We start from the raw sequence: 16,685 nt of genomic DNA, 5'->3' as shown, positions 1-16,685 counted from the left end.
TTTTTTTAACAGTTCCAAGATTAGAGGAGGATGACGGCCCACTTACTGCAGGAGGAAGCTGTGGAAGCGGAGAATCTCCTCCTGCTGCTGCCGGGAAGCCATCCGAGCTTCGCCGCCTCAAAGACGGTCAGCCATTCAGGAGCCGCACGCATGCGCAGTCGCTTGTAGCTCGAACTTGCCCGCCAGAATTACTTTCCATCACCAATGGATCTACCCCGAGGAATCCCTCCGCCGAAGAGAGACGCCTGTCGGAACCTTCCTCTCTTCCAAGAAGAAAATCCCGACATCTCCTGAGGCAACTTTAAACGGAGAATGCGGCTGGAAAAGATTTTATTTCTTCACCTTCGCCGGACGAGGCCATCAGAACGGAAAGGGAAGAAGACGTGGGCGAGCTGCCGGCTGAGGGGAGCTTACCCGGCTCAAGGGGCGGGACCGTGCGCGCAAGCGTCAAAAGTCTAGAGCTGCGAGGTACCCTTCCTTTTCTGGTCAGGGCTGAGGCTGGGACGGGCGCTGCGCGAGGGGCTCCTCAGCGGTCTTGAAGGCGCCCATCATGGTGAGGAGAGAAGCGGTCCGGGTGGCGGAAGCCGCGGGAGGCGGCGCGGACGGGGGGAACGCCTCAGCTGACAAGCGGGGGCCGAAGGGGCGCCTACTGGGGAACGCGGGGAGAGAGGGCCAGACAGGAGACCGTCCGGGCAGGCGCCATCTTGGAGTAATGGAGGAGTCGCTGCCGCGTGGAGGCCCGGCTCTCATCTCGCAGGAATCCTCTTCGCCCGCTTTTAGATCGGAGGGGAAAGACGGTTGGTCTCCCATGGAGAGTAGTTAGCGGCTGCTGTATTAACAATAATAGAACTGGAGTCTATGGGTTTCATGAAGGAAGCCAGCAAATCGGAGTGATAACTCTTTTCAGCTGCTCAAGGAGCATTTTCTTAGTGTTAGATGACTCCCCCTCCATCAAATTGTTAAACTCAACGAAATCTCCCTTTGTTAAGTTATATCTCAAATCTAGCCTTCGTTTCAGTTCTTCGTAGTTGCAAGATGAGTGGGTTTGTGGTACCTTATGTGACTGCATAAGTATTGCTATGATCTAAACTATTACTGAGGTTTAATAATGGAGTGCACAGACCCCATTAAAATCTGAATAGTAATAAATAGGAACATTATTCCAGGAAATGATTGTAAATGGCTGAAATTCAAGTAGGGGCATGAATTTGTGAAGCATATCAGCTGCGTGGCTTGCCCAAGAATTGGGGAAGAATGTTTACTTGTGACAGAAATGAGGTTCAATACAGCAGTTCTTCCATTATTATCTTCATTTTTCAACTGTTCAATGTTGGATGACACCCCCCCCCAATCCAAGTGCTGAGCTAAATCAAATTTTCATGCTGAGAGGCAGTATAATTCATATTTAACATTAAAGCCAAAATGCACTCATTTCACTATGTTGTGGTATTCTGAATACAGGCATGCAGAATCCAATGCATTGAACACATGTATTGCTATGATGTTGTAATTTGCGTCCTATCTGGTATTCAGAGACAGTTGCCCGCTGTCCATAAACTGTTGCCATTGAACTGAGGACTCTTCAAAACTGAGCGATAGTTCTATATTATTGAGCATCAGCAGAATAAGTTGAATTGCATGTCTAATGCTCCTTTTCACTCTCCAGGCTTGTACTCGACCATTAGTATCGGTGTACTCCGAAAAGGGAGAGGTATCGGGTAAAAATGTCACCATGCCTGCTGTTTTCAAGGCACCAATCCGCCCAGATATTGTGAATTTTGTTCACACTAATTTGAGGAAGAACAGTAGGCAGCCGTATGCTGTCAGTGAACTTGCAGGTAAGTTGCAGAAGAGTTGTGTTTTGTAAAGTTTGAAAGGCGGACATTCAGTGCTTTTCAATATTAAAATTGATGATACTTACACATCCCAAGCAATGATGATAATACTCGATTTGAAATATGCAGTAATCCACTAAGAAACATAATACTTTCTTCAGATGTTACATTAAAAAAAAATCAAACATCTGGTGGTGTTGATTTAGTTTGGGATTTAAGATCATACAAAGACACTGTTTGAAAATGAGATTCTACAACAGAAAGCATTTTAGTATTCACAGAATGATGAAATTTTACTCCTGGACTGAATTTTCCATATTTCAATACCACTGCAATCATACGTCTTTAGATTATAAACAAAATTGCAAACAATTAAAAATCAGTTATAACCACTTTCAGAAAATCAATAAGCTTTAGAATAGCTCATTATATATTCATTACAAAACAAGAAAATGTTTGCTTCCAGAAGCCTGTTGAAAAAAGTTTGCCTTTACTAGATGTTCTGATGTTGGTGCTTAAATCTTCAGGAAAATTACCTAAAATCTATAATCAGTATGGTTGAATATGTGTATGTGTACACACACACACACACACACACACACACACACATATATTTCTTTTCTTTTCCTCAGGGCACCAGACCAGTGCTGAATCCTGGGGTACTGGAAGGGCAGTTGCTCGTATTCCAAGGGTTCGTGGGGGTGGAACTCATCGATCTGGTCAGGGTGCTTTTGGCAATGTATCCTTTATTAGACAAATTACTTGATATGCGTAGCAACTATGTAATGTAGATGGCTTTTGAACTTCAGTATTATGATTTAAAATATTTGTGTTTTGTTTGATGGGCAATTCACTTAAAGCCGTTGTAGCATAGAAAACCTAACACCAATTGCTTGCCTTGTTTTGGTTACAGGAAGAGAGGCCCTTTACTTGCAATGATGTTGTAATTTGCGCCTTACTCTGTATTCAGTGACAGTTGCCTACTGTCATCATGCTGGTACAGATGATTGATGATCCTTTAACTCTGAGCAAGGTGGAAAGGGGACTTCCTGCAATAAAGAGACAGTTCCATCCTTAACGCCTGATACATAGATGTGTCGTGGTGGTCGCATGTTTGCCCCAACCAAAACTTGGCGACGCTGGCACCGCAGAGTGAACATCACTCAGAAACGCTATGCCATCTGCTCTGCTCTGGCAGCTTCTGCCCTTCCAGCTCTAGTCATGTCTAAAGGCAAGTGTCTTCCTGCAATGGCATTAGTATAAACAGTAACTATAACTGAACTGAGCCTATAAAATAATATCTAGGAAAGGATATCAAATATTTCACTTATTGCATTTGTATAAATATTCTAACCAGAACAAATTCACAACAGATAAAACCATAAAATGTAAAATAATAGTGCAACACAGTAATGATATGCTGCAATTATAAAATCAAAAGGTAATTTAAAAGTAAACACAACAAGCACAGATATAAACTCCAGTATAATAACACTACAAAAATGCTTCAGGAGCCAAATAAACCTTTGGGGAGAAGTTATTCGACAAGGCTGTGAGCACCATAAAAATAGAGCTTACTTTCATGCCTTTATTCCTTTCAACTAGAATAGAGGTGGGAGTGATATAAAGCATGCTCAGCCAGGATGAGCGCATTAAACAGTGAAGTCATTACTTCAACAGTGAGGTCATCATCCTGGAGACAACTAGATTGCTCCATTAAGTCTTTAGATGTACCCAGAAACAATGGAATGCATTCCGTGCAAGTGTGCCCACCACCATCCAGGCCCTCTGTTTTGTGTCACAGTTTCTGAGAAATCTCTGGAGCAGGTTTTGGGCTTTGCTTGCCAACTCTAAACTTTCAATGACACTTGCTATCTTATGTCAGGTCACCGCATTGAAGAGATTCCAGAACTTCCTCTGGTAGTTGAAGACAAAGTTGAAGGCTACAAAAAAACCAAGGAAGCTGTTCTCCTACTTAAGAAGCTGAAAGCTTGGAATGATATCAAAAAGGTGGGTTGGTCATCAATTACAAAGCAGAAGCGTTGCTGAGTGATGGACAGAATGATTGTTTTATTTGTTTTGAATATCTCTGTTGGCCAGTTTATGACTAGAATTCACTAGCTTCAGAGAGCTGTGTGTGTGTGTAATTAACTTGAAGAGAGAAAAAAACTGAGCATACATAATCATCGTTGCCTTTGCATATGATGAATTTTTCACTGGTCCGTGTTTCAGATAAACGTTGACGATGGTGAAATTCTGAATTCCTGGGTACCAAATCTATGTGTCCTATAATAGTGAAGTAGTGAATTTGGATTTTTACATACCTGTTTCTGTCTAGGTCTATGCCTCTCAGCGCATGCGGGCAGGCAAAGGTAAAATGAGGAACCGCCGTCGCATCCAGCGCAAAGGACCTTGCATCATCTATAACGAAGACAACGGCATCATAAAAGCATTCAGGAATATCCCAGGTACTCCTTCAGTTGCCTTCCAGGATTCACAACAGGTTGTAGGCTGGAGGAAAGCCCTGAATGATGATATTCCACTTCATTGGTCCGTGTTTCTGAAAACACATGATTTGGTGGAAGTTCTGACTTAAGAATTAGATGGTGAATTTCCTTTGAGATGCATTTACTTTCTAAATTTCATGAATTGAATTTAAGAAAATGACTTTTTCCTTGTGAGTATGTTTTACATGAAAGGGAAAATTCTCTCTGCTAATAGGAATTACTCTTCTCAATGTGAACAAGCTGAACCTCTTGAGACTTGCTCCTGGTGGCCACGTTGGACGTTTCTGCATTTGGACTGAAAGTGCCTTCCGCAAGTTGGATGACTTATATGGCACTTGGCGCAAGCCTGCCACCCTGAAAAGTAGCTACAAGTAAGTCTGCTTTAGCCTCATTTCTAGCTTTGCAAACTGGAGCATTGAAAGTCCTAACAGATCGCTCAAGGGGCTTTTGAATGGGGATGACTCCAGTCAATGTTCACTTTTGCTGTTCCTTTCACAGTGCTGAAATCAGCATCTTGAAAGGAACTGAACAGTATCCTGTTCCTTAATTGGGAGGACTTTTTTTGCATCTGGGGATCAGAAATGACATTTTAGCTTGTAGATCTATATACCAGCGCATAAACAGATTCTTGCCAGAAGAGCTATATAGCAATAGCACTTAGACTTATATATATACACCACACTGCTTTACAGCGCTCTGAATAGTTTACAAAGTCTTGAAGAGAACAATGCATTAATCATATCTTTATTGTAATCTGTCTTTCAATGCAGTCTGCCAATGCACAAGATGACCAATACTGATCTTGGAAGGATCCTAAAAAGCCAGGAGATCCAGAAAGCCCTACGTCCACCCAAGTATGTATCAAGCATACGCTTTCATTGTCCTCTAGTGGGTAAAAGTATGAATGTATTCCCATGAACATGGACTTGTACTTTTCTGCATGCTACTTCTCCCCAGCATTAGTCTTCATGCACACTGAGTTGTGTTCATAGTTCTGTGTCTCCATTTGTTTTGCAGGAAGAAGATTCATCGTAGAGTCCTTAAGAAGAATCCACTGAAGAATTTGAGAATCATGATTAAATTGAACCCATATGCCAAAACTATGAGACGTAACACTATTCTGCGCCATGCTAAAAATGTGAGTGGCTTGACATTTCTGAAATGTTATTTCACAGCATCTTTTGTAAAGGAATAGAAATGACTAAACTATTTTCTGTTCTGTGATAGCACAAACTCAGAGAGGAGAAGGCGGTGAAAGGGAAAGCAAAGATCCAAGTGGCAGGTGCTGCAAAGAGTGAAAGTACAGCATAAAAAGAGATTCTGCACTTTTATGATACAATGCTCAAAAGGTCTCAATTTACCCCTAATAAAAAATATATCCAAAGTGGTCTCAATCATTTCATTCTTTATTTGCAAAGAGTGGCATCTATAACTCAGTGCAAGATAATTAGAAATAGAGCAGCGTGACTAAGCTAAAGGATGTTCTTTGCCCGAACGTACTACCCAATTGACCGACAGCATAAAAATATAGCAGATGTTGCAGAAATGGCAGAAGGAGCAAACGGGATTTTGTCAAAGCTGGAATCTTTCCATCACAGCCACAGAACAGGAATGAAACGTCAAGATCTCAGGGGAAAAATGTGGGAAGGACCTTTTGCTTCTTGGCTTTTTATCTCTATGCAAAGAGAAAATCTCTTCATCAGAAATAGAAATTGATAGCAAAAGCAGATATGCTATTTGTGTATATATTAAATGTGCTATTAACAATGTACTTTTGGGAAATGCTTCCTCTTGCTCAGGGGCCTTCCAGCTATAACAACGCTGATGTAAATAAATATGAAAGAATAACAAATCAAGCTCAGAGAGTGTCAAGGACTCCTCATTTTCATCCCTGAACTCCAAATATTTTGCTTGGTAATTTGAAGGTCTATAATGAAGGAATTTTTCTTTGTATCAGATTTAATACAATCCTTGCATGTATGTTCCTTATATCAAAAATTTGCTAAACGGAATACAGGAAGATCAGGCCTTTAAATCTCAATATAGCAGATATTGCAGTGCTTAATTGTGGGGTAACTTCTAAGGACTGGCTTGTATCCTTAGCCAAAGTAAAATTATCTGGTGTAAATCTTTGCACTCCTGAGCTCTACTGGGCCAGAGTTCTAGGTTGTAATCCTAAATTAGACCAGGGAACACAGAAATAATGCGAGGGATGGCGCTACACAAATATTGGCAGTATAGGCAAGGATTTTATATTACGTTTTTAAGCTACCTATCTACATGAATACTCTGGTGCTAACAAGCCTTTGAAGAAAACCACCCAGCGTTTCTTCCACGCCTTCTCAAGTAAAAGGACAATGGGGTGAAGAATAGTGAGCAGGAAGGAAGGGGGCTTTGCTCCCTTCCACTGCTGGCCCCTCGCCTATGCAGTTGCCTGTTCGCTCCTGCCATTGTTGCTGGCTTTTGGTCCCTTCCCATTATGGGGGAGCATTGAGATCTGAAGACCGCTGGGGGCCTCCCTTGAGACCAAGCACGCTTCCTTTCTCTTCCGCCCTGGAGCAAGATGGCGGCCCCTCGCTTCGCTTGCCTCTTCTCACTCCGGCCGGCAAGAGGGCCGTCGCCCGTTACGTCATCACTGCGCGCGCGCCCCCGAAGCGGGGAGGGGAGCAGGATGCTGAGCCGCTTGCAGGAGCTCCGCAAGGAGGAAGAGACGTTGCTGCGGGTCAAGGAGGCGCTGCACGACCAGCTCACCCGCCTCAAGGTGCGGAGCGGGCGGTGCCAGCCGCACGTGTGTCGCATCTCCCCGGGGCGGCATGTAGCGCTGTCATTCCAAAGGCACAGCCTCTGGGAGAGGGGAGGAAGGGGATCTGCCTTCTCCTAGCGGTCAGGGAGCCCCCAAAGCCCCCATCATCATCTCTAGGCCTGTAAGACCCAAGACACGGGATAATGGGTATGATAGTTCAACAGATTTGGAAGACGAAGCGCAGAGGCCAGTGGGGCTTTTGCATCCATAAAAAGGGGGATTACAGGCAGGATTGCAATTCAGCTTCCCCCAAAGATTCTTCTGTATGGCTTGCCTTCCTCCCCCCCCCCATCGTTGTTGTCTGGGGATTATGGGTATTGTAATCCAAAGCTATAGGGAATGGATTCAGGAGTAACAAAGCCCCTGTTCCTTGTACCAATACTTTGTGTGGACCAGTGTTTCTCAAGTTATAGTCCCATGGGGATCCTTGAAATCAAAATTATTTGCTAGCCTACGTTGAAAAATAATGCAATATGAAACGCTCTTGACAAGCGGCAGTGAATGCATCAATTTAAAATTTTAATGTGGTAAATATTGATAAGTATAACATGCAAACAAAAGCTCTTTTGTGGTTCTCCATAATTTTTAAAAATGGGGAGGGGTCCTGGGAGACAAATGCTTAAGACAGGTTGTTCTGTCCAAGCTGCCTCCTCAACTTCTCACCTGCGTTCGTGTTTACAGGATGGATCCTTGTTCAGTGCGTGTTTGGCTTTGTGTTGTGTTATTGTTATGCTATCATTTCAATTGAGGAAGTGGCTATCCATCTCAAATATACGATTCTGGGCAGCAGGGAATTGTTATTTTTAACCCATTTAAGGTTGAAGAGGAATTCATTCTGGAGGAATGAAAACCAAAAATGCATCAAACCATAATAAAGATTTAAAATGCTTTGAAAAAGAGGAAAGGCTTGGTCTAGTTTGTAGGGAGACATGATCGGGGCTCCAGGCAGATTGTCCCAAGGAAGACCATTTCAAAAAAGGGAGCCATAACCACAGAAGCTCATCCCTTCTGCCTACCCATCTCCCTTCAATTTGTTCAGGTGCTTAGAGAACTTCTGAGGATGGCCAGAGTGCTTGGGTTGGCTTTCCCTGAAAGGCAACCTTAAGATATTCTGCCTCTTTCAATTCTTATCTCCAGGTAAAAGGAAAAAAATCTATAAAAACAAATAATACATAAAGCACTTGTACTGCCTGGAGTAAAATAATCTAATAATGACCCAAACACCGAAAAACAGGTTCCCTCTCTAATACAGCCATACATCAACCGCAGACCTGGAATCAAAGCCAGGTTTTAAGGCTAAGTCTTACAAGAGGAGGTCCTGACCTTACCTCTGGGGTGATGCTCTTCCAGAGGCTGGGAGCTGCACCAGAGAAGATTCTCCTGGATGCTACTGCCTGTTTGGATAAATCTAGCACTGGGTGGATGAAGATGCAGGCTGAAATCCAAAGTCTTAAACAACAGAAGCAAATCTGACCTTGGAAGCCCAACTTCAGATACCCGTTTGCCCTCGTAGCCCTCCTTGTCAGGAGCAATACAGGTAGTCCTCAACTTACAATTATTCATTTAGTGACTATTTGAAGTTACAATGACACTGAGAAAAGTGACTTATTATTGCAGCATCCCCCTGGTCATATGATCAAAATTCAAGTTGTTTGGCAACTGGCCTGCATTTATGATGATTGCAGTGTCCTGGGATCATTTGATCACTTTTGATCACAAAGTCAAAGGGGAAGCCAGATTCACTTAACAACCATGTTACAAACTTAACAACTGAAGGCAGGACAAGAAGCAACAGATGGAAACTAATCAAGGAGAGAAGCAACCTAGAACTAAGGAGAAATTTTCTGACAGTTAGAACAATTAACCAGTGGAACAACCTGCCTCCAGAAGTGGTGAAAGCTCCAACACTGGAAGTTTTTAAGAAGAGACTGGACAGCCATTTGTCCGAAATGGTATAGGGTTTCCTGCCTGAGCAGGGGGTTGGACTAGATGACCTCCAAGGTCCCTTCCAACTTTATTATTATTATACTACTGCATCAATTCACTTAACTGTGACAAGAAAGGTCATAAAATGGGGTAAAACTCAACATCAGTCTCGTTTGACTACAAAAATTGTGGGTTCCGTTGTGGTCACAAGTCAAGGACTATTGATACACCTCTCTGCGTCAGGTGCCTGGGACCAAGCCGTGGAAAATGTTTTCAATCCTTTGGGGAAGTTTTCTGAGGAAGACTCCTCTGTTGGATGACCTCTGTTGGAAAGAGGATACGGTCGGCTTCATAAAGGATCTCTTGTAAGACTTAGCCTTAAAGGACCTCAGATTTTCTATCTAGTCCTGTGTTTCTCAACCTTATAAACTTTTTAGATGCAGGACTTTTGTCAGATGCATGGTGTGGCTAAACTGATACAGAAAATGGGAGGAGGCAAATTATATTAATCTGAAAAGGTACATCTGAATTTTGGTTACCATAGATTAATATAGCTCTCCTCATATAGTAGCTTGAGATTTACATTTGCTCTCTCCCTGCGGTACTCAGAGCCATAAAAGGGCTTAACCAGCCATCTTCCCAGCCTTGTGTTTGCCATGTTTATTTGAATACCACATGAGCTTGAGAATGCTTGGCCAGCTGTTGGCAAAGTGCTAAGACCATGGTATGAATGAGAAAGCAAGACCCAGCTGTATGCACAAAGGCTGGTATTATAAATAGACATCCAGGAATGTGTTTTCCGGAGGGGATTAGCATTTAAGTCTGGTGTTCAGCTCCACTTCCTCTTGTGCAGATCTGCTTACAATTGTTTGGATACCTAGAAACAGAGCTTAAAAGGGTTCCCAATCCTCATCTTTGCACTGGGGGCAGTGCATGTTTCTCATTCATTCTGTGGGGTCACCCTGAGGCTTGATATTCCATCAAAACAGGGTAGTTCTACCACAGAATATCAGGTGGTTTTTTTGTAATTTCTAAAAACGCATCCCATAACTACAGTCTAAATTGCAGGCTTCACTTGACCAGATTTGACTTTAAATTGATCACATTCAACTCATTTCCCAGGGTTGTTGCTGGGATAAAATTAGAGGGAGGCCCTTCAATTCTAAGAACTGGTGAGATATAAAAGACAAATGTATTTGCTTGGTTTCTCCTTCTGAAACCAGAAGTCTAGACAGCTTTATTAAAGAAATACAGGTAGTATAACCATTTGTTTAGCAGTCATTTGACAATGGCACTAAAAAAAGTGAATTACAACCAGTCCTTGCATTTATAACCATTGCGACATCCTCACGGTCCTGCGACCAAAATTCGGGGCTTGGCAACTGGCTGTTACGGTTCCGACAGATGAAACTCTTCAGAAGAACTTCGAGGCATTGTTTTCCTTAAAGAATCTTTTATTCGGGAAACAAAGTATCAGCACTACATAGTTGAACCCAAAAACTAAATTCCCCTCCCCTCGATACAAAGTAACAAAGTACAATTCTTACCCCCAATAAACAGTCATAAAGCACATTCCCCAATTAGCTTGAAGCGCAGGCTTTCTCCACAGCTCTCCAGCCTGCCAAAACGTTATCAGCTCTGGACCCAGTTTGTCCTTGGGTTCCCACGGCAGAGTTGTTATTATTTTGACTAACTAACTCTCATCTCAATCCCCCCCCCAGCACCAACTAATTCTAAAAGCATAAGGAAAATAGCTGCATTTTCATCTGTTGTCAAAGCAAGAACGTGCAATGTTAGCAGCGTTGACACTGGCATGTATTTATTGATGGTTGCAGTGTCCCAGGGTCATGTGATTGCCATTTGTGACCTTCCCAGCTGGCTTCTGACAAGCATGGTCAATGGGGGAAGCTGGATTCATTTCACAACTGTGTGATTCACTAACAACTGCAGCAATTTCCTAAATAACTGTAGCAAAAAGGTTGTCAAAGCGGGTGCTTAAGAACCACCTTGCTCAGCAGTGGAAATTCTGGTCTCGGTTATCATCATAAATTGAGGACTGCCTGTATTGCAAGAGAGGAATTGCCATTTTCCCTCCTTGGAGATCATTTGCGCTTAGCACTAGGCTCCACAGCCCTTTGCTTGCCAAATTACATTTTCACACAAGATTTTGCTAAAGAAAAATGGATGATTCCAAGGACGTTGCTTAACACTTCTTTTAAGACCGACCATTACTTTCTATTTCCAGGTGGAAGAGTTGGCTCTTCGGTCCATGATCAATACCCGGGAAGGGACTGTGTTCACTCCCTCAGCTGCTGGGATAGAGGAGCACGCAAACGTAAGGCTCTTTCCCTCCATTGAAGCAGCTCTCCTGTTTAGAGTCCTCAAAGGCCGGGTCCTCTTCACAAGGAGAGAGAAAAATCTCCTTTGCAGCTCTGGGCTAATGATCCAAAACCACCCTGGTTGTAACTGATACCTCATTTGCCAGAATGCAGACTGAGGGAGATTCTCTCCACTGTTTCTGTCCAAGCAGGGGAACAACATGTCCAAGCAGAGTCAGGTTTCTGCAACTCCCTGTTTTAAAAATACTCACGGAAGATGTCCCAAAGATGCTTTTTTCTAAAGGCAGCAGTACTTTCTTGTTTTTCCTTGGGGACATTTCATCTCTCATCCAACTGGGCTTTCTTTCTGGCAGTCGTTGAGGCCACTTGGAGGTTTATCTGTGCCCCCAGGGTCACCTGAATAGTGCAAATGGACACCCTCTTGGAACTGCTGACAGGACGGTGCTGTAAACAAGAGAACAAGAGACGGTGGAGACGGGTGTATCTCTCCCCCTCTGTTGAGGGCTATTCAGTCTTAATGTAGACAGCCTCTTTGATCCCTCTTTCAAACTTTGAAAGAGGGCTAATGACCAGATGACTGCAAGAAATATGAATCCTTCCATTCTCCACCATTTAGTTAGAACTAAAGAAGCTTCTTGGATAAGAAGCCAAACTTCCTCAAGGAAAAACAAAGAAAGTCCAGTTGCTTTAGAAAAAAAACATATTTGGGACAAACAACCATGACATGGATGACATAAACACTCATGGAAGATATGCTGGACAGAGGCATGACAGCAATGATTTACAAACACTCTGTCATTGTTGAATGGGGAGGAAAATGCATCAATGGCATAGGCAAGAGAAAGAGGGCTTTAGAAATGTTTTCCTGGCAGATTCTTACATGTTTTAGCACAGGAATTTTTAAATCGGGGTGCATGTGATTTATTGGGATTCAGGATGACAATATTAGAATATTTCACCCTTTTTACATTTTGTTTGGGGATGAGCATGTTTTATAATATAGGTAATATCTTGGTATGCTAATACATGAATGGATTTATAACATATATATGGGAGGGTGGACGGTTTTATGATGGTTTTGCTGAAAACCAGCAGTTTCTTTCCCTTTTGGGTAAAACTGTGCCTTAACGAACACTGGATTCATTTGAAGATCATAGCACTCATTTTACGACCACATTTAATGATAGCTATAACAAAAGGTCATAAAATCAGGTCACCTGACCAACCTATTTTACAACCATGGCGACATACAACTATAATGGATAGGCTCCATTACGGTCATAGGTCAAGGGCTACCCCTATACACCCACAAAGCTCAACATTTGCTCACCTGCTGCAAACAGCATTTGGGATGTTTCCGTACACCCCCCCCCCCAAGGAGGAGATCTCCTGACATATTTCTCAGCAGGAAGTGACCAGTTTCTTCTTTCTTTGAATAGATGGACAATGAAATGGCCATTAACCAGACTAAACTGCAGCTACAAGTGCATGCTGATGACGAGGAAGAGGAGGAGGAAGAGTCGGATTCCTAATGGCAAATGTTGCTCTCAGGCCAGTGTTCTGTGACAGACTCCCAAGCCTCCCTAGCTTTGATGAAACTTTGTGTGGTTCTACAGAGACTAAACTACAATCAGAAGTGCCGCTGAGCATCTCACAAACTTCCAAAAGTGGTAATATATTATGGGGTGGGTTGGAAAAAGATAGTATTAAAGCCTAACTATGTAGCACAAGTCATTTTATAAAGCAGACACATGTTTCAAAACAAGTAGCAATTCAGAAAATGCAGCTTTTGAAGCAATAATCTGTCCATGAAACATCTTCTGCCTGGTTATAAAAAGCTGGAAAGTTGCCCTTATTCTGTGCCAGTTGGTTTTCCTGAACCTCCTATGGATAAATCGCACGAAAGTAGTGAAAAATGTGGGGTTTTTTTTCTGTATGGCTGTACATGACTCCTTTATTCTTGTTGGTTTGGGCCTATTTTATGAAACTTGTATGGAATAAAAATATGTTTTGTTTACAATAGGTAATATTAAAAATACTTTGAGTGGCATTCAGTCCTTCCAACAGATGCCAAAATGACTCTGCTTGCTTTGCATTGTTGGGGCTAAATTTCTATCTTCAGGAATTGCAAATCACTCCAAAGTAGATTTTTTTGGGGGGCAGGAAGCATACATATTATCCCGACAAGTTTGACTCTGTAAGCAGGCACTGCCATGAATTAGCAGCTCTTCAGGAAGTTGCATCCCATATATTAGTACTGATTTTCAGGGAGAAGCAAACCAGCTGCAGCACAAATGGAATGGAATGGGGCAAGTTGCTGACTTAAAGGGAGGCACACAAGAGCAAGTGTGGGCAACTACGGCAACTTTACAACCTGTGGACTTCAACCCCAGAATTCCTGAGCCAGAGTTGAAGTCCATAGGTTGTAAATTTGCCATAGTTGCCCACACTTGCTCTTGTATCTAATTGGGGACTGGATTGCAGGGGGTAGCGGGGTGGGGGTGGGGGTGGGAGGAGCTGTGCTTTATGGTCATCATCTACCAAGGCATTATAGTATCTTTGTATGCCATGCAGTACAGTTCACAATTGTCTTCCATCTGGAGAAGAAAAATCTCTGGAAGATGAGTTACAGAGAGTTTGCCGATGGGCAATGGAGTGTTTGCCGTTCCTTTTTCCAAGATCACACCTGGGATAGCAGAGGCAGAGCTAAGTCCAGAAATTACCTCCTCCCGTATACCCCAGAATACCACAAAGGCCACTTTAAAGCCAACCAAGCTAACAACTGTGTTGAAAAACCTACAAGTCTCCAAAGTGATTTTGTGACATTTATTAATGTAAGATGCAGTTGCTCGACATCTGAAAGAGTAAAATGATTAAAAGAAGTTTTCAACACAAAGGATGCACAAATTTCATGATATCTAACCTCAGCCGGCCTAGAAGGGAAATAATCCCTTTAAAAGAAGAAAAGATGGAGGAGATGGATGCCACTAAGCCAGGGTTGCTCAACCTTGCCCACTTGAACATGGGTGGACTTCAACTGCCAGAATTCCCCAGCCAACATGACTGGCTGGGGAATTCTGGGAGTTGAAGTCCACCCATATTCAAGTGGACAAGGTTGAGCAACACTGCACCAAGCAATCCCAAAATATCCAACAAGGCAAATAAATAAAAGCATCAACAAGGTGAGTCCATATTGACCCAGAAGGTGGGAGGAAAAAAAATACCCTCTACTCAGGCTGAAGCCCACCAATGGTTTCCCACCATTTCAGGACCCAGGGGTTCTTCATGACTTCCACGTCAACTTAGTGGCATCAAATCCATGTTGGGGACCGTCTCATTCAAGGCACCCGCTAATTGCTCTGGCCAGGACTGGCTAAGCAAAGCCGAAAAAGGACCACTGAGCTACACAAGGCTCATGGGACAACTCTGTAAAGCCTGGGACAGCAATAGGTCCGGCAAGGCTTTCCCCAAAAAGGAAGGGCATCCACCATTCACGTCAATTTTGCAGGTTGGCGACTCAAAGCGTCACATTTGGTCATTAAGAATCAAACACAACAGCTGTTTTCACAAAACCGCGAAAGGGACTCCACCTAGAAAAGAATTTGGTACAACAAGCTGAGAAGGCGCAGCACGGAAACAGGGTGGTGGTGGGGGAACAGCAAAATACTTTTGAGTAGACTGGGGGGGGGAAAGGGAGGGGGGGCAACCAGAACAGCATGGCTTTAAACAGTGGGAGGTGGCTGGGAACACCAATGTGCCACATGCCATGCTCCCCAACCCTGATGCGCGTCGATGGGTCTGGAGTGAGCGGTTCCAAGTCAGCCTCCCCTGTGGAATGGAAATTGCATAGCAGCAGCAGCTGGCGGAGTCTTTGTACCATGACGAGTGAGCGGCTCAGAGTCCGCCAACATGGGTTGGGGTGCTGGGCTGGTTAAGGCCAATGGTGGAGCACAGCCAGCCTGCAAAGTCCACCTCTTCTGTTTCCGATCTTTTAATGAAAATGTGGACCTGGCAGAGACAAAAGACAATAGCAATAGCACTTAGATTTATATACCGCTTCACAGTGCTTTACGGCCTTCTCTAAGCGATTTACAGAGCCAGCATATTCCCCCCCCCCCAACAATCTGGGTCCTCATTTTACCAACCTCAGAAGGATGGAAGGCTGAGTCATGCTTAGCAACTGGCGCATATTTATGACGGTTGTAGTGTCCTATGCTCATATTTATGATGGTTGCCATATTCCGGATGATCCCCTTTTGCAACCTTTCCACAAGCCAAGTCAATGGGGAAACCAGATTCACTTAACAACTCGGTTACTAATTTAACAACTGTAGTGATTCACTTGACAACTGTGGCAAGAAAGGTCGTAAAAGAGGCAAATCTCACTTAACAACTGTTGTTTAGCAACAGAAAATTTGGGCTCAATTGTGGTCAAAGTCAAGGACTATCTCTAATCATGGTCAAGGAAGTATTGGGGCTATCGGCTTTGCCAAGGAGATAAAGCAAGGATTCAAGAAATGCTACTTTATTGTTCAAGGATCTAATAACAGAAATTTGACTCCTCTTATATTGTACAAAACAGGGAGTGGATGTTTTTCTCCTTCCTTCTCTCCTTCCCATCTGTGAGTTGTCTTATTTTCCCTAAATGGTTGCTGCTTAATTTAGCTAGATTATATTCTTCTTCAGCAGTGTTTCTCAACCTTAGAAATTCTTTAGATGAGTGGACTTCAACTCCTATGCTGTCTGGGGAATTCTGGGAGTTGAAGTCCTCAAATCTTAGATTTGCCAGGGTTGAGAAACACTGCACTTAGCCAACAGTGAAAAGTCATCACCATTCACAAGTAGGCGCCCCAGGGCCCTTGCCTATCACAGTCACCCCAAGACAGCAATTTGGAACTTCTTCCAAGGATGAGTTCTACACAATTTGTTTAACCTGGTTAGCAGTTAAGCCATTATCAGCAGTTTCACAATTAACTCGGACCTAGATAAATGGACAGCATTTATAGAACATGCTAAGTCTACCCCAATTAAATCAGGATTAAAAGCAACCCAATTTGGAAGTCATGCATGTTGACTTTCTAAGATCTAAGTCTTTAATGAACCCATTTTAGCATGTTGATGAAACCAGTAGATTCTAGGGGTAGTGTCAGAACCCTATCTTTCTATGGGCATGGGTTCTCTTATCCTTTTTGGATTTTCTTTGCTTTATTTTCTGTTCTATCCTCTTTGGTGTTTCTCCAACGGGGTGAGAATGGAATGTGCCTCTGGCCATCTT

The 16,685-nt window shown here is 43.1% G+C and overlaps 4 protein-coding genes, 1 long non-coding RNA gene and 3 other non-coding genes across 9 annotated transcripts in view; 5 read left to right on the top strand and 3 right to left on the bottom strand.

The window, feature by feature from the left end:
- ZWILCH (zwilch kinetochore protein) overlaps positions 1–253 on the bottom strand; it is a 37,325-nt gene extending 37,072 nt beyond the window's left edge. For both annotated transcript variants that reach the window (XM_039369623.1, XM_039369624.1), the window contains exon 1: positions 47–253. In XM_039369623.1, the coding sequence (XP_039225557.1) occupies positions 47–102 (56 nt within the window). In that variant the 5' untranslated portion in view covers positions 103–253. The remainder of the gene's footprint in view (positions 1–46) is intronic.
- A 174-nt stretch (positions 254–427) lies between these two features.
- RPL4 (ribosomal protein L4) lies at positions 428–5,726 on the top strand. The gene is made up of 10 exons (XM_039369625.1): positions 428–553; positions 1,667–1,838; positions 2,468–2,574; positions 2,928–3,066; positions 3,721–3,845; positions 4,174–4,303; positions 4,557–4,713; positions 5,113–5,196; positions 5,360–5,480; positions 5,570–5,726. The coding sequence occupies exons 1-10, from the start codon at positions 551–553 to the stop codon at positions 5,651–5,653; spliced, it is 1,122 nt and encodes a 373-aa protein (XP_039225559.1). The 5' UTR covers positions 428–550; the 3' UTR covers positions 5,654–5,726.
- Positions 1,495–1,595, top strand: LOC120320158. Its single transcript, XR_005559917.1, has one exon. It is a non-coding gene; the product is annotated as a small nucleolar RNA SNORD16 (small nucleolar RNA).
- LOC120320157 lies at positions 2,767–2,866 on the top strand. The gene has a single exon (XR_005559916.1). It is a non-coding gene; the product is annotated as a small nucleolar RNA SNORD16 (small nucleolar RNA).
- LOC120320156 lies at positions 4,359–4,430 on the top strand. The gene has a single exon (XR_005559915.1). It is a non-coding gene; the product is annotated as a small nucleolar RNA SNORD18 (small nucleolar RNA).
- A 1,227-nt stretch (positions 5,727–6,953) lies between the features above and the next one.
- SNAPC5 (small nuclear RNA activating complex polypeptide 5) lies at positions 6,954–13,478 on the top strand. Its single transcript, XM_039369622.1, has 3 exons — positions 6,954–7,103; positions 11,317–11,406; positions 12,850–13,478. The coding sequence occupies exons 1-3, from the start codon at positions 7,014–7,016 to the stop codon at positions 12,940–12,942; spliced, it is 273 nt and encodes a 90-aa protein (XP_039225556.1). The 5' UTR covers positions 6,954–7,013; the 3' UTR covers positions 12,943–13,478.
- On the bottom strand, positions 11,696–12,830 carry LOC120320139. The gene is made up of 2 exons (XR_005559912.1): positions 12,741–12,830; positions 11,696–11,854 (listed from the first exon to the last, which is right to left on the bottom strand). It is a non-coding gene; the product is annotated as an uncharacterized LOC120320139 (long non-coding RNA).
- A 743-nt stretch (positions 13,479–14,221) lies between the features above and the next one.
- The window catches only part of MAP2K1 (mitogen-activated protein kinase kinase 1), a 34,588-nt gene continuing 32,124 nt past the window's right edge, over positions 14,222–16,685 (bottom strand). The window contains exon 11 of the mRNA XM_039369621.1: positions 14,222–15,418. Within this exon, the coding sequence (XP_039225555.1) occupies positions 15,305–15,418 (114 nt within the window). The 3' untranslated portion in view covers positions 14,222–15,304. The remainder of the gene's footprint in view (positions 15,419–16,685) is intronic.

The sequence above is a fragment of the Crotalus tigris genome, unplaced genomic scaffold (assembly GCF_016545835.1).
Source record: "Crotalus tigris isolate CLP2741 ecotype Arizona unplaced genomic scaffold, ASM1654583v1 scf7180000021179.819088, whole genome shotgun sequence".
In the NCBI taxonomy this organism is placed as follows: Eukaryota; Metazoa; Chordata; class Lepidosauria; order Squamata; family Viperidae; genus Crotalus; species Crotalus tigris.
The sequence above is the reverse complement of the archived record's forward strand: the minus strand, read 5'-3'. Positions and strand labels throughout refer to the sequence as shown.

Bases quoted from the DNA above. Each gene is read 5' to 3' on its own strand.
- SNAPC5 (XM_039369622.1), top strand. From the start codon at position 7,014: ATGCTGAGCCGCTTGCAGGAGCTCCGCAAGGAGGAAGAGACGTTGCTG. The intron at 7,104-11,316 runs GTGCGGAGCGGG...TTCTATTTCCAG, and splicing joins ACCAGCTCACCCGCCTCAAG to GTGGAAGAGTTGGCTCTTCG. The intron at 11,407-12,849 runs GTAAGGCTCTTT...TTCTTTGAATAG, and splicing joins GGATAGAGGAGCACGCAAAC to ATGGACAATGAAATGGCCAT.
- RPL4 (XM_039369625.1), top strand. The intron at 5,197-5,359 runs GTATGTATCAAG...TTTGTTTTGCAG, and splicing joins AAAGCCCTACGTCCACCCAA to GAAGAAGATTCATCGTAGAG. The intron at 5,481-5,569 runs GTGAGTGGCTTG...GTTCTGTGATAG, and splicing joins TTCTGCGCCATGCTAAAAAT to CACAAACTCAGAGAGGAGAA.